The sequence below is a fragment of the Oncorhynchus keta genome, chromosome 27, assembly GCF_023373465.1.
Source record: "Oncorhynchus keta strain PuntledgeMale-10-30-2019 chromosome 27, Oket_V2, whole genome shotgun sequence".
Classification (NCBI taxonomy): Eukaryota; Metazoa; Chordata; class Actinopteri; order Salmoniformes; family Salmonidae; genus Oncorhynchus; species Oncorhynchus keta.
In genome coordinates this window covers 40860707-40884014 of record NC_068447.1, presented here as the reverse complement: position 1 = coordinate 40884014, position 23308 = coordinate 40860707, and the positions used below count along the sequence as shown (strand labels likewise).

At 41.6% G+C, this 23308-nt stretch overlaps 1 protein-coding gene across 2 annotated transcripts; it reads right to left on the bottom strand.

Annotated features, from left to right (window-relative positions):
- Positions 1-242: 242 nt before the first annotated feature.
- On the bottom strand, positions 243-22841 carry kansl2 (KAT8 regulatory NSL complex subunit 2). Of its 2 annotated transcripts, none has more exons than XM_035739112.2 (10): positions 22750-22841; positions 21528-21786; positions 21151-21323; positions 9682-9796; positions 7462-7625; positions 6976-7142; positions 5771-5867; positions 5009-5268; positions 3533-3727; positions 243-709 (listed from the first exon to the last, which is right to left on the bottom strand). In XM_035739112.2, the coding sequence occupies exons 2-10, from the start codon at positions 21776-21778 to the stop codon at positions 623-625; spliced, it is 1509 nt and encodes a 502-aa protein (XP_035595005.1). In that variant the 5' UTR covers positions 21779-21786; positions 22750-22841; the 3' UTR covers positions 243-622. The 2 variants fall into 2 exon arrangements, with proteins under 2 accessions (XP_035595005.1, XP_035595004.1); XM_035739111.1 differs by lacking the exon at positions 22750-22841 and adding an exon at positions 22451-22743.
- Positions 22842-23308: the final 467 nt, after the last annotated feature.

Genomic DNA, 23308 nt, shown 5'->3' with positions numbered 1-23308 from the left:
GTTTAGCGGATGATGCTTTGGAGAATAATACTTTCTCAGCATTTGGCAAACCAAAATATTGGCATTCTCAGAAACAATTTATTGGTGCTGCAGAATTAAAATGGATCCAATGACACACTTGGTTACATACTGGTGAAAATAGTCAGTAAGTTGTTTCAAACTAAACTACTTGCAATAATTATGTTTCACCCATTTCAAGAACCCTATAATAAAAGAGGTGTAATAAGGTAAAAATCAATACATGCATTTGTGGAGTGTTTATTGAACAGTAACAAACCAGAGTTACAAGTGGAGTTTCATCTCTTCACTACACCAACACTGACTTTGTATACAAGATATACACATGTTTGTAGTTTAAGGAGAAACCAGGATTTATTAAATTACACAGGAAAAGTTGAGAAAGGCAACGGTGCACAAGACCAGACAGACATTGAACCGACTCAGAGTATCAGCAAAAGTTAGTAATATGACAACTGATTAAACAATGACTTAACAGTAGTCATTTGGCAATGGTGTGCAAAGGCTTTATTATGATCTACCACCTTGAAGATCCATCCTGGCTTTGAACTGGTCAACTCAACATTAGTCTCTGGAATTCAACACAAGTCTGAAGGCAAAGCTCTCATCTGGAGGTGTCTGCAGCAACATGGTCCAGTTCTGTTGATGAATTTTCTGTGGTGTCCCCTCCTCCTATTACCTCTGATACAATCTGGAGGGGAAGATGAGCAGTTTAGCTAAACCTAGATTCATTTATAGCGCACATTAGCCATCAACAATGTACAGTGCCTTCAGAAAGTATTCATACCGCGTGTGTGTGTGTAACAGCCTGACTTCTAAATGGATCTGTTTCTCCACATAATGACAAAGTGAAAACGTGTAGACATTCTTAGAGACATTTCATTTTCAATAAATGTACTATTTACACAAGTATACACACTCCAAATAGAGCTCAGGTGCATCCAACTTTCTTTGATTATCCTTGACAGATCACTACAACTTGGAGTTCACCCTGTTGCCAATTAAATTGTTTGGACAATATTTAAACTACAGAGTTCCTTGGCTGAGATGGGAGAACCTGCCAGAAGGACAAAGGTCTCTACAGAACTTCACCAATCTGGGCATTATGGGAGAGTGGCCAGACAGAGGCCATTCCTGAGAAAGAGGCACGACACCACACCTGGAGTTTGCAAAAAGGCATGTGAAAGACTGACATCATAAGCCAAAAGATTCTGTGGTCTGATGAGAAAAATTGAACTCTTTGGCCTGAATGCAAAGTGCCATTTCTGGAGAAAACCAGGCACAGCTCAACCTTGTAACACCATCCCTACCGTGAAATATGGCGGTGACAGCATCACGCTATGGGGATGCTTTTCAAAAAGGCAGGGACTGGAGAGAGGGGGAATAATGAATGGAGCCAAATCTTTGATGAGAACATGCTTCAGAGTGCAAACGACCTTGGAAGGCAAAATCTTTGCCCCAGTCTAACAGGACAACAACGCCAAGTGTACAGTGTCACTAATGGCTTCAGAACAAGTACGTGAAAGTCCTTGAGCGGCCCAGCCAAACTCCAGGCATGAATTCCATTAAATCTGTGGAAAGTTTCACCGCCACTCCCCATCTAATTTAACATAGTGAGAAAATCCCCAAATAGAATGTACACAGCTGATACAGACATACCCTAGATGACTCAAAGCTGTAATCATCACCAAAGGTGCTTCTATGTGAATACCTACATAAATGATACAATTCTGCATTTAATTTTCAATACATCTGCAAAAATTATACATTTTTCTCCCCACTTTGTCATTACGGGGTATTGTGTGTAGATTCAATTCAGGCTGTAACACCTAAATGTGGAATAACTCAAGGATAAGGAATACTTTAAAGGCACTGTACATTTTCAATCTATTCAACTTTATAAGAATGTATTTTTCTGTTGGTTAGTCATTCTTTTCAGAAATGCTACAACTACTATGCTGAATAATAATAAATAATCACATACACACATGTTGGAAAACTCTACATATTGCTGATACACAACCATGTTTAAAATGATTTAGAGTCAAAGACATTGGGGAGCTGGGATGCTAAACTGACATATGGAATTGTTTTAAGACTGTCATACATTTGGTTTCCCATCTCTTCATTCAAACTCATTCATTGACACAATTACTGACAGTTGTGGCTGCTTCACGTGGTATATTGTTCTCTACTTTCTTGCCCTTTGTGAGGTTGTCTGAGCCCAATCATTTTTCTGCCATGTTTTGTGCTGCTGCCATGTGTTGCTACCATGCAATGTCATCTTAGGCCTCTTTATGTAGTGTTGAGGTGTCTTGTCGTACTGTGCGTTTTGTCCTACAGCTTTTGCCTTCTGGTAGGCAGTCATTGTAAAGAATTTGTTCTTAACTGACCTGCCTAGTTAAAAACTATGGATCATTTAGCCATTTGATTTGGAATTTTAGGACCATTCCAAAGTTGACACCTACTCATTCCATGTTTTTTATTATGGACTGTCATTTCGCTTTGCTTATCAGAGCTGTTCTTGTCATAATATGGACTTGGTCTGTTACCAAAAAGGGCTATCTTCTGTATACCACCCCTACCTTGTCACAACACAACTGATTGGCTCAAATGCATTAAGGAAAGAAATTCCACAAATTAACTTTTAACAAGGCACACCCCTGTTCATTTAAATGCATTCCAGGTGACTACCTCATGAAGCTGGTTGAGAGAATGCCAAGAGTGTTAAAAGCTGTCAAGGCACTTTGAATTATCTATATATTTTGATTTGTTTAATACTTTTTTGGTTACTACATGATTCCATAGTTTTGATGTCTTCTATTATTCTACAATGCAAAAAAAAAATTGTAAAAATAAAGAAACCCTTGAATGAGTAGGTCTCCAAACCTTTGACTGATACTGTAGATTTGCCTTTACTACTAATGCCCAAAGAAATGCATTGAATAACACTCAAAAATATATTTTTTTAAAAGACAGTAAAAACATTTAGAAGAAACAAGGTTTAAGTGTGTCCTGAATCTAGGAGATGAAAAATACATATTTAAGCCTTTTTTTTTGGGTAGGCATAAAACTACCGTCATACTTCAATTGATTTATTTTTTACTGGTACCGATTACCTTCATACGAATCCCGTGACACTTGTGGGGGTCCTAGACCAAAACGGAGAACACGCGAGTCTCCCCTTTCCATGATGGTAATAGTTTGTAGACCAAACCGTTCGGACGCTACAGATGTTTACATGAGAAGACAGATTTCCGGGATGTCTCATGGTCTGACAAACATTGCTAATTCAGCCACCTGTCACCGCAGATGTAGAAGTGCGACACTGGGGGATGTGGTGGATCGAGACGCATCCAAAGTAAAAAAAAGAATTTAAAAAAAGATCCTTAGCCTAAACTGATGGATTTTGATAGGGATTTTTTTGTTATGCAACTTATGTATGCATGTATGCATCTTAGACCAGCGCGTCAATCAACTCTCGGGGGTTAAGAAATCAAGGACGACAACTCACTTGGTCCTCTATAGACTGCAGAACTCTCTCAGAGAGCTCCATGTCAGCAGAGTCATCGTGTCCCGAAGCATCCAGCTCGACCCCGGTTAGGATGTCCATAGGACCCTCAGCGATGGCCCTGATAGTCTGGTCCTCCAGAGCCAGGGCCGTGTCAAACATCAGAGGGGACGGAGGACACCCCACTACATCTAGGTCCTACAGGAGATGAACAGGAGGGGCGGGGAAGACATTAGTGGGTAAGTGTTACAAGGTGTTTCTATTCCTCAGACGAGTAGATTAATACAGCTACATTACAGGGGAAGTAAAAGGCAGTTTTGTGACAGGTAAACACTAATGCTATGGTTGAGCACATACAGCAAGCCAGTGAAACCCAAACCTTTTCAATGGTAACCCCATTTTTTGCACCAGATTTCTGCCTACCCTATCCCACCAAATCTAATGAAACTTTAAAATCTATAAATGGATTTATTACAATCTCTTAAAACGAATAAATCAATAAATACATTTTAAAACATTTGTATATTGCCCCATACAATAATCTGTTTAAAAAATATATATATTTTTTATTTTAAATGGGCCTGTCGACTTTGAATAATACTGCTGAGCCTTGTTAAAAGGGATTAAGTCGGGAATGAAGCCCATAATCTACTTCCCTAAAAATCAGATTAACTCGTGGACACCATTTGTCTACATGTAGTTTGAAAGAAGTTGCAAAAGAGGATTACCTCAATTGCTAACTAGCATGTGGTAGTGAGCATTGGCTTGCCAAACTACCTCTAACTTCCTTCATACTGCACACAGAGACAATTGTATCCACGAGTTCATAGACTCGAGAAGAAACACACAAAATCCCGACGTATCACGTTAAGGCCATTCTAGAAGGTATGAAATCAAAGTGTCATTTTAATATCAAAGTATTTTAGATGCCATTTTGGTATCAAAGACTCATGAAACCAACACTTTAAATGTTTATATTTTTGTTTAGTATACATGCAACATGTTTAGACATTCTGGGGGGGTGAAAAAAAAAAAAGGTTTTGGAGGAATACATGTGTTTGTTGCTTCCAACTGAATTGACTATCCCCTTTGTTAATATGGGGGAAACCAACAGACCATGGGAAGAAGTTAATGTTAGCCCGGTTTGGATCTGGACAGCTACAAGCTGTCAGACTTGATTAGGGCACCTTTAGCAATAATGGTAAGCAGAAAGAGTGAAAGTAAAACTTGGTGGGTGAATTAAAAATAAAATACAAATCAGTGAGATACACACCTGACTCCCAGCAAGTTTCCTGTTCTTATGACATACTGAAATCCAGACACGTTGTGTGGTAACATTCCACCCCATGTACAGTGTCATATGCCAGAGTACAAGGAGCGGAATGTTAGAACAAAACATCTGTTCTCAAATAGCCTACCTGGTTAAATAAAGGTGAAAAATAAAAAAATAAGAGCAGGAAACGGTCAGACTTCACGTACGTCACTGAACTCTAGCGGCAGGCTCTCCGTGGGCTGTAGCTCTGCAGCACTCAGGTACATGTCTTTGGGCAGTACTGCATCCAGCTGCTCTGGGGTCAGGGCCGTCTCCTGTTCAGGCTGGTACATGGGGGGAGGCAGGGAGAGGTGCAGGGGGCAGCGAGGCTCCTCTGACTGGCCCATGTGAACGGGCCGGTCACAGGGAACATCCTTCAGCCCTGGACACATCTTGAACAGTACCTGGTTACTGTCCTGGTAGATGTCTGGATGTCTTATGGTAAAGAATAATAACCGACATCCACAATGGCAATTACATCAGTTATAGTCTCCCATTAAGATACTTCAGAGTATTGTGTATTACTCTGTTATAGGAACCAATGTGAGGAAGCCTAGAAATCAAGGCTAGATCAGCTCATCTTCCTTTGGTGTTGGGCATCTATAGGAATCATGGGCATGCATTAAAATGACTTATGTAGTAAAGGGAGAGTGAAATTAGTCCATGAATATTCTGCAGGTCAAGCACATGTAAGAAGTTAGGGTTCAAATGGGAAATACGTTATTGGGAGACTGGTTATCAAGCTTGGACCGCCTTACTAACTAATGCTCCAGTTTTAACTAATGCCCCCCCCGCTTTCGGCACAACAAGCATTAGTAGGGTAACACCTTCAAAAGTCCACGAAAAAGATTAATGCAAATTTGAAAATGAACTTTAGAAAAACACATGTCTGATCATAGAGGACACCAGAAGAACAGTTTGAAGGATACGAGAGACGCAATGTCGTGTCATTGGGAGACACTGGTTAGAACAGCGGGTCCCTTCCACATAGGAGATACACCTCTGGCTAGACCGCATTGTATGCGCCTGTAGAGAGAACACACAACGACAGGAATAAGGTTAAGATCCTCAAATTCCTCAACCAAAGTTTGGTTGAGGTTAACGCATATGGTGACCAGTTAATGCAACGTCTTAGTCCGGATACACCAAATCTGGCATACCGCATACTGCATTCCCACAAAACACAGTTTTCCTTCTGCTGGCACTATTGTACTGAGACGATATATCAAATCGATGTTTTAGCACAATGTTCCAAATACCTGTATCGCAAGAATCAAATGTATTTCTGAGCGTGCTGCCTTTTTGGTCTGGTCTCCATTACGCCTTCTGTGCACCTTCCCACTCAAACACCAAGCCCCTGTCACTCACAACGAAATAACTTCCTCTGACAAAAAGCAGTTTAAAACTCGCTATTTGCATTAGAGGTTTAGTCCAATAGAACTGATTATATGGACACCGAAACGCTTCGATACTTTATTGGAATACACATTTAACGATACCCTTATGTCTCAAATCCCAAAAGGTAGAACAGACCTTAAACAGATTGTTTATGAGACCAGTGTTAATTTTTCACCTGCTACAAGAAGTTTGTAATTAGAGAATGTGCATGGTTCTGGTTAAATTTATAACAAAATGGCATTTTCAAAATAGACTTGAACGCCAGATCAGTGATTATAGCAAAAAAAAAATGGTTGTTAAAATAATAATTTCAATTAGTGTCGTAAGGTTGTGGAAGAATTATAGTTAGCCATGGTTTAATTTTACATTGACCTTTCTCAAGATGACGGTGACACGTTGAAAGTCACTGAGCTCTTCAGTAAGGCCATGCATTCTACTGCCAATGTTTGCTATAGAGATTGCATTGTTTGATTTTATACACCCGTCAGCAACAGGTGTGGATGAAATAGCTGAACCCACTCATTTGAAGGAGAGTCCAAATACTCTTCCATATCGTGACTCTAGGTATGATTTTTAGGCCACATCACCCAGCCCCTCTGGGCTGCTAGGCATTTCCACATTCAATCTTCTGAGACTCAAACAACCTGGAACATAACTATTTACTTCTGCCAGGCCACGGACAGTTGCTGGAGTCCCCGGGATTTAGTCCATCCCTACAAACAGTTAAGCCACAGACCTGAAGAGGAGCTCCTTCAGTGACAGCCTGTCTCCTCTCTCGGAGCTGACGGTGAAGCAGAGCCTCCACGCCGTACCGGCGGCGGTACCGACGCAGAGCCTTCAGCTTTCTCAGGTTCTCCCTCTCCTTCATGGAGAGACCCTCCGGGCCAGTCAGCAAACTACTCCCTGTTGGACAGAACACACAAGGGGTCAGAAACTGTATTCAAAAAGCATGTCAAAGTAGGTGTGCTGATCTAGGGTCAGGTTCCCTGTCACAAACACACCCATTACGCAGGAGGTCAGACAGCTACTGGAATAACCATAATGATCTCACCAGAAAAACCCACGATCACATCTGGACAAGTACTATATGAAGCTGTCCAATTGGAGAATTGATTTTTATTTTCCATTGCAAAATGTTGCACTACAGTGAAACCTATTGGTCGCAAACCTGACTAACTACAGGACAGAACAGGCTGGGTTAGTGCAAGCACCATGGCTTTACCTAGGGTCTCATGCTCCACCTTGCGGCTGTGCAGGTAGCGGCGCTTCTTCTCCTTGAGGAGGTGCTGCAGGCGTTTGAACTGGTCGATGTAGAGCGACTGGAGTCTGATGAGCTTCTCCCGTGTGATCAGAGCAACCTCCTCTGCCGTGTACACCCCTGCATGTCTGTAGGTCAAACAATCCATGCAAACAGTTACAACGGTCCACAGCAAATGTGTCATATCTAGGGCTGTTACGCTGACCGTATAAACGCCACAATTCAACTCCACGTGACTGTTAAGTCACGGTAATTAGGCTTTTCCAAGTTGATCACTGACATCAATGCAAATGTATTCAAAAAACAAATCAAAACAGAGCCCATGTTGCACAACATCTCTACAGGCTATGCAATTGCATGAGAAAACGGGGTGTGGGCCTCTTATTTAGGCCTACTATATTTACCTCAACTTTCCTAATATTAAGCACAATGCTTTTCTTTACTACAGGAGTATGGCTGGCATGAAAATGAACCACGTGAAAAGCATTCTCCATTTATGTATATGTAAAGACAAGATTAAATCAATAAGTGTGATAGTGACAATTAGCTTATCACTTGTTTATATATTAACTTGTGAATGACGCCCAGCTTAAGGCAAACAGAGCATTTTTTTGCAACTTCTTGAAATCATAGTTGCATGCTTCATGTAGCCTAGCCCATACCTTAAAATAAAGCACATTCATCCACTTTACAACAGGTGTAGAGCCTAACTGGCATACATACATACATACACAGCATGTGAGTTTCAAGCTTGGGGAAGATCATTTTCACCGTAAAAATAATAAAAGCAATAACGGAACATCCGTGCTTATAACCTACTGCCATGTACGCTTATGTGGAGAAATAGCCTAATAGTTAAACATATTCATGTTCATCTGATGCGTCAGGCTCATTGCTTAAAAACAGTTTTTTTTAATGCTAGCGGTTGTATTAATTGGGGATCTATCACATCCCACAACTGTCCCAGACTGTTAGAAATATTTCTCGGACAATATTTGTCCAATATATTAGGTCAACTTTTAGACATGGGGGATATTAGATTTACATAGGCTTGTGCTTTTGCTGTTCAGTAGGCCTACTCTTATTGGCGGATGAAAATTGAAATGTGGATTGTTGTTCCACGATACGAGCCTCGGAATTGGATAAGGACGCACGCAGTTTGTGTCCCGGATGTCTTCACTTGTAGCCGGTGAGAAAACCCAGATCACATGACGGAGAGTCATGTGAATGAGGGGCGCTTCGGCACGCAGCCCGGAGAAGGGAAGTCTAATTATTATTTTCAGCCCAAGGGCACAACGGCCACAAAAGGCATGGATTTTGTGGTTGTTGGTATGCGGCACTAGGGCCACGCGAAGGGGAAGCAGCCGGGGGGAAAAACGAGGCATTATCAAGTGCGTGTCAAATTGTGAATGAGAGATGAAGTGTGTACAGCCTGCCCAAAGCGGGGAGAAAAGGAGCGCATGGCTTAATGAAACTTCTCAAATCATTCGAGTCGCATCATGCAGCCTTTATTAAAAATGAAAACATATAGCCCAATATTTATCACAAGTTACATAACTCTAAATTAAGCATATATGAGTCCCCTTTTCTTTGTTAAATGCACAATACAGAATAACCCCATGTGCGCAATCAAATCGTTTGGAGGAAATAGCCTTTTATTCAGCCATGTTCAATTGTATTCTTCATACTATAAAATAATGCCATGGAAATTTAAGCAACTCTTGTCTGAAAAATGAACTAGTGTAGCACACAGCCATAGCAGGCCCTAACATAAGGACAACTCAGTATGCCATTCTGTTCTTCTGAAAGACAACATATGTTTTAGACCAGTCTAAAATAAATTGATTTATTGTGACGTGTAGGCTAGAATACATAGATTTATTAGAATGTAGATGTTTCAAAGGTCTGCATCAGTGGAAGCCAGGAGATACTAAATGGGTTTATGTTAATTACGGTGGCAGTTATTTGCTTGACAATCACCGGCTGACAATTTCATGATATGATCTTGCTTTCATATTTTTTTTATTTTTATTAGTGGAGCTAAAATGTGATATCAATACCTTGAAGTTAAAGCATTTTTACAGAGCACATAAAACACTGAAAATGTCACAATTAACCTCATGGACATTACAAGACCCATGTAATGTGAGCACTAGAAGCACACAACACCAAAAGGTGTCTTACTTGAGAGGATCCTCATGGTCACTGTCGACACTGTCAGCTTCACTGTCTGGATCTCCTCTCCATGTCTGGTCCAGCACCAGTGGTCCCTGCTCCTCCTCACTCCAGCTGTCCACATCTGACAGACAAGCACCCATCAATTCCTCTGCTCTATTGCATGGCTCAATGCAAACAAGAAAGTACTGACACTAGCGAGAAAGTATAGAATGCATTCTGAAAGTATTAAGATCTTGACTTTTTCCACATTGTTACAGCCTTATTCTAAAATGGATGAAATAGTTCTACACGCAAATAATCTACACACAATACCCCATAATGAAAAAGAAATAGTTCAGAAAGCTTTGCAAAAATATTTATTAAAAAAAACAGAAATATTGCATTTACATAAGTATTCAGACCCTTTACTCAGTACTTTGTTAAAGTACCTTTAGCAGCGTTTACAGCAAAGTCTTCATGGATATGAAGTGACAAGCTTGGCACACCTGTATTTGGAGAATTTCTCCCATTCTTCTCTGCAGATCCTCTCAAGCTGTCAGGTTGGAAGGGGAGCGTCGCTGCACAGCTATTTTCAGGTGTCTCCAGAAATGTTTGATTGGGTTCAAGTTCGACCTCTGGCTGGGCCACTAAAGGACATCGAGACTTGTTCCGAAGCCACTCTTGCATAGGGTTGCAAACTTTCCAGGAAATTTCCCTGAAACTTTCCATGGGAAGTTAAGCCCGGAAATTGCTTAAATTCATCAAGAAAAGTTAGCTTATAACAGTGAACCTTTGGGATTCACAAGGCAAGTCTAGGTATTGTGGCATATTTTGGTTAAACTATCCCCAATTCAATTGAATGTAAATGTACAGCTGATTAAAGATCTTGCACACTAATGAGATGCTATTGAGCCCACACTACTACACTGTCTGACCCAAGGACTACATGCTTTCTGGTAAGTTTTGATTACAATACTGGGTGGGGTGAATATATTTTATAACATACATTAGTTTTTGTTAACTAGTAAATAGTAGCCTACAGCAAAGTGTTTAAATAATTTCTAAATTGTTAATTTCTGCTACCATGTGGGTTTTAGCTTGCTTGAGCCTGCTAACTTAGTGTTAGTTCACCCGTTTCCATACACATTTCAATTTTAAACTCTTTTGTAAGATATAACATTTCTGTACATGGCATTGTATTTGTTTTTACTCATTCTTTCCTAATCTTCACAGGAAAATGCCATGGTCACTATCTGATGCATTGAGACATTTCACTGCAGCCAATGTAGAAGGAAAAGCGGTGTACATTTGCAAATACTGTGCCAAATCATGTGAGAAATGCAACAAAGATGCAGAATTATCTGGCATAAAGTTCCCTCAGTGCTCACAACCTCTGACAAAAGTCCCTCTACTTCTAATCGAGGTGAAAATTGACACCTTTTCGATAGCAATGGCTCATGGTCCTGACTTCTGAAGGCAGTCAATGACCTTAAACCACAGAAGGTATTTGCACTGCGGACAGATAATGCTGTGAACATGAAGGCTGATTGGTCTAAAGTGGAGGAGTCCTACCCTCCCATCACACCCATTGGCTGTGCTGCTCATGCATTGAATCTGCTCCTCAAGGACATCATGGCACTGAAAACAAAGGATACACTATAAGAGAGCCAAGGAAATTGTTAGGTATGTGAAGGGCCATCAAGTTATAGCAGCAATCTACCTCACCAAGCAAAGTGGAGAAGAGCACCACATTGAAGCTGCCCAGCAACACCCGTTGGGGTGGTGTTGTCATCATGTTTGACAGTCTCCTGGAAGGGAAGGAAGAAGTCTCTCCAAGAAATGTCCATATAACAGTCTGCCGATATGGACAGCCCCATCAAGAGGATCCTCCTGGATGATGTATTTTGGGAGAGTGGTAAGCAGCCTGAAACCTATAACAGTAGCCATTGCACTGCCATCCTGTCTGATGTTCAGACTCTGCTTGCAGATGTAAGAGAAGAAACCCGTACTGCCCTGCCCACTTCACTGTTGCGCCAAGCAGAGGAAACTACAGTTTTGAAATGCATCAAAAAGCGTGAAGGCTTCTGCCTGAAGTCCATACACTTTCCGCAGTGTACATGTTGGACCCAAAGTATGCTGGCAACAGCATCCTGCCTGGTGCAGAGATCAACAAGACCTACGGTGTCATGACTACCTTGTCTCGCCACCTTGGCCTAGACTATGGCAAGGTTCTTTGCAGTCTGGGGAAGTACACTTCCAAGCTAAGGCTTTGGGATGGAGATGCAATATGGCAGTCGTGGCAACAACTCATCAGCCGCCTGGTATAAAGGACTTTGTGGATCTGAGGCTCTTTCCCGTTGCCTCCATCATCCTCCAAAACACACCAACATCACCCGCCTCAGAGCGCAACTGATCCTTGTTTGGGAACACACACACACACAACAGGCTGACCAATATAAAAGGGTTGAAAAACTGGTGGCCATCCAGGCAAATGAGGTTGAAAAGTGACAGTGAAGACAAGGTCTCAGAGTCTGGATGTTCAAGATGTGGACATTGAGGGGGTCGAGGGAGAACACATGGAGGCCTGAGGGGAAGATAACAATCATTTCACAGATGTTGAAAATGTTGTTTTTTTTTGAGATCATTGAATATTCCCTTTTGTTATTCAGTGAAATCATCCCATGTGAAGAGTCAACTGATTTAATTAAAGTTCAATTCATAACTAACTATTTTATATATATTTTAAGGATTTAATAAATTTACAAATATTTCTACTTATGGTAAGGTAAAAGGTTAGACTCCATACAATAAATATATCAAAAGCAGAAAACATCTACATTTAAATTGTATTATTTTGCATTTATTTCCATGGAAAGTTCCCCAAAATTTGCAACACCACTCTTGCGTTGTCTTGGCTGTGTGCTTAGGGTAGTTGTCCTGTTGGAAGGTGAACCTTCACCCCAGTCCGAGGTCTTCTTCCATTTAAGAATGATGAGGCCACCGTTCTTAGAGACCTTCAATGTGCAGAATTTTTTGGTATCCTTCCCCAGATCTGTGCCAACACAATCCTGTCTCGGCGCTCTAAGAACAATTCCATCGACCTCATGGCTTGGTTTTTGCTCTGACATGCACTGTCAACTGTGGGACCTTATATAGACAGGTGTTTGCCTTTCCAAATCATGTCCAATCAATTGAATTTACCCCAGGTGAACTGCAAGTTGTAGAAACATCTCAACGATAATCTATAGTACCAGGATGCACCGGAGATCAATTTCAAGTCTCATTGTAAAGAGTCTGAGAATACTTAAGTAAATTAAGAAATCTAAACACCTGTCTTCACTTTGTCATTAAGGGGTATTGTGTGTAGATTGAGGATTTTTATTGAATACATTTTAGAATAAGGCAGTAACGTAAAATGTGGATCTTACTCGTTGATTACGAGCAGACCAACGGCAACAAAACTGGTGTATGTATATGGAGCGATTTGAATGGAATATTTTGAATTTGCATTTAAATAGATAATTAATTTTGTTCTATTGCACAAATTCAATCATAAATTGAACTTGTATTTCATGTTTGAAAACTGAATTGAAAGAGGCGTGTATGTATATATACACACACACACACCACTTTCAATATGGTAAATATTGCATATCAACTTAATTTAAAGCTTACCAAAGTTATGCTCAACTTCTCAGATGCACGCAGATTTAAAATGTTCAAATTCAGTTCTCTAAAATCAGAATCAAAACCGGACACAAGATTCTGCTACTTTACCAGCAAGGAACGGTAGAAGAGAACAGATATGGTCAAATGCTGTGTGTTAAACAGGTTTCTGAAGCCAATGCGGCATGTTGAATTTATTTCCTTCTTATGAATTTGGCTCTAGCGTTTGGGCTGTAAGCCATTCTGGTCCCATTCCTGAAAGCCAAGACTCTCTGGAGCGTGGTTGGGTCTTCCGTTCCCCTCTATGGTGCTCATAGGACATGCAATACACATTAGAATGGAGGGTGAAAAAAATAAAATAAACTCACAACCACCCTCCTGTAGCATACCAACTCATCGCACTATTAAAAAAGGCCTTCAATTGCTCAGTTCAGGCTGATCAGATCTGCTACACTAATACAAGTCTTGTATTACAACTCATCAAGAGTGTGGTTTGGTGACGCATGCTTATGCGATGAGACCTGAACACGAGTGTGTTAGACATGTTTCATGTCACCGGCAAGGGTATACTTTACACGGGTGACATGTGACTGGGTTAAGACTTTTTTAGCCTGCTGAGTTAAAGCCTTGACATTGGTTATGGGACTTGGATGCGTCTCGCCGAGGTAGGGCTGGGTGAATTAGCCTCAAAATCTATTTTTCCTCAAACTTACGGGCGAGTCACGAGATGTGTGTGTGTGTGTGTGTATACACACACAGCTCAAAAGAATAAAGGGAACACTTAAACACAATGTAACTCCAAGTCAATCACACTTCTGTGAAATCAAACTGTCCACTTAGGAAGCAACACTTGATTGACAATAAATTTCACATGCTGTTGTGCAAATGGAATAGACAACAGGTGGAAATTATAGGAAGTTAGCAAGACACCCCCAATAAAGGAGTGGTTCTGCAGGTGGTGACCACAGACCACTTCTCAGTTCCTATGCTTCTTGGCTGATGTTTTGGTCACTTTTGAATGCTGGTGGTGCCTTCACTCTAGTGGTAGCATGAGACGGAGTCTACAACCCACACAAGTGTCTCAGGTAGTGCAGCTCATCCAGGGTGGCACATCAATGCGAGATGTGACAAGGTTTGCTGTGTGTCAGCATAGTGTCCAGAGCATGGAGGCGCTACCAGGACAGGCCAGTACATCAGGAGACGTGGAGGAGGCCGTAGGAGGGCAACAACCCAGCAGCAGGACCGCTACCTCCGCCTTTGTGCAAGGAGGAGCAGGAGGACCACTGCAAGAGCCCTGAAAAATGACCTCGAGCAGGCCGTGCATGAGTCTCCTCAAACGGTCAGAAACAGACTCCATGAGGGCCCGACGTCCACAGTTGGGGGTTGTGCTTACAGCCCAACACCGTGCAGGACGTTTGGCGTTTGACAGAGAACACCAAGATTGGCAAATTTGCCACTGGCGCACTGTGCTCTTTACAGATGAAAGCAGGTTCACACTGAGCACATGTGACAGAGTCTGGAGACGCTGTGGAGAACGTTCTGCTGCTTGCAACATCCTCCAGCATGGCCGGTTTGGCGGTGGGTCAGTCATGGTGTGGCATTTCTTTGGGGGGCCGCACAGCCCTCCATGTGCTCGCCAGAGGTAGCCTGACTGCCATTAGGTACCGAGATGAGATCCTCAGACCCCTTGTAAGACCATATGCTGGTGTGGTTGGCCCTGGGTTCCTCCTAATGCAAGACAATGCTAGACCTCATGTGGCTGGAGTGTGTCAGCAGTTCCTGCAAGAGGAAGGCATTGATGCTTTGGACTGGCCTGCCAGTTCCCCAGACCTGAATCCAATTGAGCACATCTGGGACATCATGTCTCGCTCCATCCACCAACGCCACAGACTGTCCAGGAGTTAGCGAATGCTTTAGTCCAGGTCTGGGAGGAGATCCCGCAGGAGACCATCCACCACTTCATCAGGAGCATGCCCAGGCGTTGTAGGGAGGTCATACAGGCACGTGGAGGCCACACACTACGGAGCCTCATTTTGACTTGTTTTAAGGACATTACATCAAAGTTGGATCAGCCTGTAGTGTGGTTTTCCACTCATTTTGAGTGTGACTCCAAATCCAGACCTCCATGGGTTGATAAATTTGATTTCCACTGATAATTTGTGCGATTTTGTTGTCAGCACATTCAACTATGTAAAGAAAATTATTTATTAAGAATATTTCACTTTAGTGTTCCCTTTATTTTTTGGAGCAGTGTATATCTTGTTTCTCGGTTTCCTCTAAATAAGTTGTACAATAAAAAACATTTAAGTGTAACATTCCCATTTCAGATAGTCAGCAATAATCAAAACGAACTCAGGGCATGTGAAATTATACCTAGGCTAAATATAAGCCTCCCATAAGACTCACTAATAATTGTATATCATCAAAATAGGTTACCTGCCTTTTTGCAATAATCCCTGATAATGGCCTTAACTGTTCAATTTAACTAGAACCATGCATAATGCACATTCACTAATAACGACTAACATCAGGTTTCTATAATACCTGCTACACAACAGGTCTCAATCCCATGTGATAGCGAGTACCAAGCTAATCTTAATATTTAAAGTTTGAATTTTAATTTTTATCTATTTGCTAGCTAACATGGTAGAATAGTTTAATTGTTATGAGCACACCCTTCTATCCATCGCCAACTGTTTGGACAGCATGCTAGCTAAAAAGGGTTAATACCGAAAAGAAAATATAGCCAATCAGGATCTCTAGTAGTGTCTGGGTAGAAAAATCTAGCCTTGAAAAGCTGAACAGAAGGCTCTGCATTAGAGCAGAATTTTGGAATGAACCAATCACATTCACTTCTGGAAGGCCTAGACATCACTACTGACTGATAGCGAAGTGAGAAGTAGCATAGGTTTCCCCATGCTTGTTTTAGTAGTGGTGGCAGCTGTAAAAAGGTGGCAGCTGTAGCAGATGTTAGAGGATGTGTTTGATTTGTAAGCGTCGCTTTCAACGAGAAGTTAAAGGTTGTGCAGAGGTGGGGACAACACCAGCACTACCAGGATTGGTGCAACGAGGAGAGCTATGAACGACATTTTCAAGCTAACAATTATGAGCGCCATCTGTGGAAGCCCTGGGTGTGAGCAAACAAAGAAGCTGTACTGCTGGGATTGTATACTCTTCAGCACCGACAAGACGTCAACCTTGGCCTGTACTGGTTGGTTTCAGACCTATCCAGCTTTACAAAGTTAGCTCTGCGACACCAAGAGTTAACTACGCGGCTCATGTCTGACTGAGGGTAGGAGCCCGGCCGACCACCTCCACTTTCTCTGGCAGAAGAGGCTGAATGATAGTATGTACTAACTGCCTCTGCTTGCCTGTCTGGTCTTGACCATTCCTGTGTCCACTGCCTCAGTTGAAAGGACATCTGCCCTGAAATGGATAAAGATTTCCTCCAGGACCACCACCATACAGGCCCGACTGTCAGCCTTGCCTTTGATCTCAAGTCGAGAAAGTAGGCTACTTCTTGGATAGAAAATCTAACAAACTATATGAACCTGCCATTGCCCATTTCATAAAGGACTGGAGGACAGACTTGATTTTCAAATGATCTGGTGAGTGGCAGCTTCTTTTTTTTTATTGCAGTTCGCTTGCTGTTGCTATTAAATTGCTGATGTGTGAAATGTTGCAACTTCAGATCACCGGTTATTTTGTGTGCTGAACGTGATAAAAAAGTGTTTGCAATGCGAAGTAATAGCTGGCTTGTTCATTTCGTGTTTTAAAAACTAAATGGCTTTTCTATTGTTATGATTGGGCTCTATAGGCTCATTAGTTGAGTGAATGGGCTGCTTATTATTTAACATTATTTGATGCTGTGTGTGACTGCTGAGTCAAATAGGCACTCCCTTTCAGCATGCTGAAATAGCAGAAGCTGCACTGCCATTTTTTTTCTCCGATTCATAGTAACTGTCCCTGGTCCTGAATGAATAGTTAGTCCTATGAATTATGTCTAATGGAACGTCTTTTTGGACTTACAGTTGAAGTCGGAAATTTACATAGCCAAATACATTTAAACAATTACTGACATTTAATCCTAGTAAAAATTCCCTGTCTTAGGTCAGTTAGAATCACTATTTTAAGCAAGTGAAATGTCAGAATGACTTCAGCTTTTATTTCTTTCATCACATTCCCAGTGGATCAGAAGTCTACATACTCAATTAGTATTTGGTAGCATTACCTTTAAATTGTTTAACTTGGGTCAAAGGTGTCAGGTAGCCTTCCACAAGCTTCCTACAATAAGTTGGGTCAATTTTGTCCCATTCCTCCTGATAGAACTGGTGTAACAGTCAGGTTTGTACAGTTGTACTCCTTGCTCGCACACGCCTTTTCAGTTCTGCCCACAAATTTTCTACGGGATTGACGTCAGGGCTCTGTGATGACCACTCCAATACCTTGACTGTGTTGTCCCTTAAGCCATTTTTCCACAACTTTGGAAGTATGCTTTGGGTCCTTTTCCATTTGCGACCAAGCTTTAACTTCCTGGCTGGTGTCTTGAGATGTTGCTTCACTATATCCACATCATTTTCCTCCCTCGTGATGCCATCTATTTTGTGAAGTGCACCAGTCCCTCCTGCAGCAAAGCACCCCCACAACATCATGGCACCCCCGTGCGTCATGGTTGGGACGGTGTTCTTCGGCTTGCAAGCATCCCACTTTTTCTTCCAAACATAATGATGGTCATTATGGCCAAACAGTTTTATTTTTGTTTAATCAGACCAGAGGACATTTCTCCAAAAAGTATGATCTTTGTCCCCATGTGCAGTTGCCAACAGTAATCTGGCTTTTTTGGAAAAGTGGCTTCTTCCTTGCTTAGCGGCCTTCCGGGTTATGTTGATATAGGACTCGTTTTACTGTGGATACAGATATTTTTGTACCCATTTCCTCCAGCATCTTCACAAGGTCCTTTGCTGATGTTCTGGGATTGATTTGCATTCATCTCTAGGAGACAGAACGAGTCTCCTTCCTGAGCGGGATGACGGCTGCGTGGTCCCATGGCGTTTATACTTGCGTACTATTGTTTGTACAGATGAATGTGGTACCTTCAGGCATTTGGAAATGGCTCCCAAGGATGAACCAGACTTGGAGGTCTACAGTTTCCAAGGTCTTGGCTGATTTCTTTTGATTTTCCTATGATGTCAAGCAAAGAGGCACTGAGTTTGAAGGTTGGCCTTGAAATACATCCACAGGTACACCTCCAATTGACTCAAATGGTCAATTAGCCTATCAGAAGATTCTAAAGCCATGACATCTTTTTCCGGAACTTTCCAAGCTGTTAAAGGCACAGTCAACTTAGTGTATGTAAACTTCTGACCCACTGGAATTGTGATCGTGACTTAAGTAAAATAATGGGTGTGTAAACAATTGTTGGAAAAATTACTTGTCATGCAAAGTAGATGTCCTAACAGACTTGCGAAAACTATATTTTGTTGACAAGAAATTTGTGTAGTGGTTGAAAAATGACTTAATGCCTCCAACATAAGTGTCTGTATACACACAAATGTATTTGGACACCGCTTCAAATTTGTGTATTGGGCCATTTCAGCCAAACTAGTCGCTGACAGGTGTATTATTATTTAATGTTTTAAAGCCATGCAATCTCTATAGACAGACATTGACAATAGAATGGCCTTACTGAGGAGCACAGTGACTTTTTATGTACAACCGTCATAAGATAGCACCTTTTCAAGTCATTCCGTCAAATTTCAACCTTGCTTGAGCTGCCCCGGTCAAATGTAAGTGCTGTTATTGTGAAGTGGAAACTTCTAGGAGTAACGGCTCGGTCGCAAAGTGGTACGCCACAAGCTCACAGAACGGGACCGCCAAATGCTGAACAGTGCATGGTTGCAACCCTCACTACAGAGTTCCAAACTGCCTCCGGAAGCAATGCTAGCACAATAACTGTTCGTTGTGAGCTTCATGAAATGGCCGAGCAGCTGCACACAGGCCTAAGATCACCATGTGCAATGCCAAGCATCAGCTGGAGTGGTGTAAAGCTCGCTGCCAGTGGACTCTGGAGCAGTGGAACCATGTTCTCTGGAGTGATGAATCAAGTGTCACTGTCTGGCAGTCCGACAAACTAGTCTGGGTTTGGCGGATGCCAGGAGAACGCTACCTCCCCAAATGCATGCTACCTACTGTAAAGTTTGGTGGAGGAGGAATAACAGCTTGGGCTGTTTTTCCATGGTTCGAGTTAACCCCAGTGAAGGGAAATCATGAACGCTGCAGCATACAGACAGTCTAGACGGTTATGCTTCAGACTGTGGCAACAGTTTGGGGAAGGCCCTTTCCTGTTTCAGCATGACAATGCCCCCATGCACTAAGCGAGATCCATACAGAAATGGTTTGTCAAGATCAGTGTGGAAGAACTTGAATGGCCTGCAAAGAGCCCTGACCTCAACCCCATCGAACAAGGGCTGGGTGATATGGCCTAAAAATACAAAATAAATCCTTCCTCAAAATAATGAGTGAGTCACAATATACATCTAAATAAGCATTGTACAATTAAATAAGGTCAAATACACGTGAATTGCAAACAGAGTGCAATTATTAATTCAGGGCTATAAGTTATACCTAGGTGAAATATAAGCCTTCCACAGTCATAAGACCCACTAATAAACAATTGTATTAAATTAACTTGCTTTTTTGCAATAATCACCAATCTGGCTTTCAAGTCTATGAAAATAGCCTTGTTACAAATTTAAAACAATGTGTAAAGCACATTCACTAATAATGACTCAAATTAAAGTGGGTCACATTAACAAACCCACATGCTGGTGATAAGCCAGTTCATCTTTATATTTCAAGTTTTAGGCAACTTGGATTCATTTGCTAGCTAACAAGGTTGAACTGCTATGAACACAACCTTCTGCCGCCAACGGTTTGAAAAGCATGTTGCCATGTCCACTTTGTTCAGAATGAAAAGTAGCCAATTCCTTATAAATAAAAGTTGGGTTTTAAGCTTACTGCACATTTACAAAACAGACTAGACAGCTAGTATAGTAGTATTTGGCTAAAAATGCTGCTAACCTAACAATTCCACGCACGACAAACCTTATTCATTTTCCAGAATCAACGTTCATTGATACTCTCGTGTAAGATCGTTGCAAGATCAAATCCCAGAGCTGACAAGGTAAAGATCTGTCCTTCTGCCCCTGAACAAGGTAGTTAACCCACTGTTCCTAGGCAGTCATTGAAAATAAGAATTTGCTCTTAACTGACTTGCCTAAATAAAAGGTCAAATAAAAAAGTAGAGTCTTCTCTGCACGCAATTTGAGTAGTTACAGTAAAATAACTATTACAGTAAAATAATGCCTCAATGTGTGTCCATATTACCAATTATTTTGAACCCAACCTCAAACAGCAAATTGAAACCGCTTGCCAGAGGAAATGTCATCTATCAACTTTGTTGGCGTGAGAGGCAGGGGCTGGGCGTTTGTTCCTTCCAACTGAATTGACTATTCTCTTTGTTAATATAGAGAAAACCAACAGACCATGGGAAGATGTTAATGTTGGCCCTGTTAGGATCTGGACAGCTACCACAAGCTGTCAGACTTGATTTGGGCCCTTTCAGCAATAGTGTGTAGTAAAGGTAGAGTGAAATTAGTCAATGAATATTCAAGGTCAAGCCCATGTAAGAAATTAGGGTTCAAATGGGAAATAATTATTGTGCAGACTGGTTAAGAACTGAAGTTCACTCTAGGAAAAATATGGTTATTCTAAAACATGTTGCCATTGCACAATGGCTTTAGAGGGAAAAGACTCAGAAATATTATTCACCGAGTATGCGGGTGGCTTCACTGCGGCCACTGTCCAGGCCATGCGTCTCGGGGCGGTTGTAGCCACTGAGCTGAGATAGGAGGGCTTCAGGGGAGGGTCCGGATGAAGCCTTTTTCAGCTGGGCCTGGAGAGCCATGGCATTCCTTCTGGCGTGCTCCGCACAGAAGGTCACCCTGTATGTAGACATAAGAATCACAAGCAAGATAAGAACTAAGGTCACAGAGAATTCAAGATTGTGCAGATATTTCTGAAGAACTGACTTGGAAAGTAAAAGACTCAGTATTGATTGATACACTAAGGGATTTCCCAGATTCAAGCCCACATACATCAAAATGCAGTTTTGAGAGTTTGATAAACATGCAAGTTGCTTCATTCACCCTTCTTTCTTTTCCACCTTAGGGGCTGCGTTCAGGCAGCGCTTGCCATTCTTGTTGGAGACATAGCTACACTGTCTGTAAGGGGCGTTCTTGTCCTCCAGGACATGTTTGATGCAGAACTCCAGGCCCTCCAGGCGCGGCTGGGAGCAGGGTCGCTGGGTGAAAGAGCAGGCCTGGGGCTCCTGGGTACGGGCGGTCTGGGCCACACGTCCTCTGCTCGATGGCAACACATGGATCCTTATCCTGTTCATCACTGGTCCTGGAAGGGAAATACAGGTTCCGGTGAGTACCAGGGGCTGAATTGGCAACCCTACAGTTATAAATTGACATAACTACTTAGGTGAGACCAGGCCAATATTGACATTTTAATCATTTAAGCAAAGGCTCTTATCCAGTGTGACTTACAGTAGTGAGTGCACACATTTTTTATGCCGGTCTCCGATGTGAATGGAACACAACCCTGGCGTTGAAAGCACCATGCTCTACCAACTGAGCCCAACGGACCCATGCCACATTAACTTAATCTGTAATTCAAGCCTTCCTCAATTCTTTCGTCATGCATTGCCACAACCTCAGCAATCAATAAATAGTTATACGAAAACATGTGCATCAGATTAGCATAACCAGTGACAAACAGAAATAAAATTATGAAAATCTCAAGAAAAGTACAGAGCACTACTCGTGACATCTGTTCAGCCAACATGCCACGTGGTTTCAGATCTGACATTTGCACATGCTGTCGATTGATAAAATGTCTAGTTAAAAAATAAAAATTCATAAATTATGCAGAACAGTAGACACGGACATTTTCATTGCAAAAATGTTCATAACAAATGTTGTTAGTTAATTGCTACGTTATCAAGCCATTTGTTGTAGCTAGCTGCCAAACAAGTACGTTCAGGATAAAACAAACAGTACTCTACCATCTGTGCCAAACACTTGTGCTGTGACGATCCTGCATAAAACCCAATCACGCGCCACATGGAACAGGTCCGCCTCCTTTTAGCTCAACGACATCAAATTGTAGCTTTTGTGTTAGCTTGTTAGCCAGTTAGCTTTAGCAGCCATGTTTGTTTAGCGTTCCTTAGTCTCTGTAGCAACACATACTGGTTTATTCGCTGTCGTTGATGTACAGATGCACTCTGATATAATCCAAATATGTTAATAATCCAAAAAGGAGATTCATATAACAGTTTGGTTAATATAACGGCGAGGAGCTTACCGTGTCGTTACCTAGACAGATCTCGAAGCACAATGCCACTGCGTCGTTTTTCCCGCACTCTCCTATCAGTGCCTTTACAAGATGGACCCGCCCCATTTGAGTTTTGATTGGTCCAGACTAGTGGGTGGGAAATACACGATAGGTTGAAAGACCTGTCTCTCAATTTACAAAACCCACATCTGAGCAAGTAGATATTCAATTGAGTTTGCGACCTTAGTATATTATTATTTACGGAAACAAGGATTGTTGCATGATCATAAAATACAAAATAAAAATGAAAGGGATGTTTTTTCTTAAACATTTATTGACATGGGATTATATCAACCACATTTTAAAAAATGAACTTTGTTCACAACAAAATAACACATACCTTTAGTTATTTTAAACAGTATATATCCCAAAAATGTCAATTACAGACCTGAGTTGTGGTACAACTAAAACATTAAGACGTGACAATGTGTACAGACAGATGCAACTTTTGAGCAGTTAATGAAGTACAAAGGAGTAGCATTTGTGATTTTGCATTTGGTTGCATGAGTGTCTTCCATCTATTTTCATA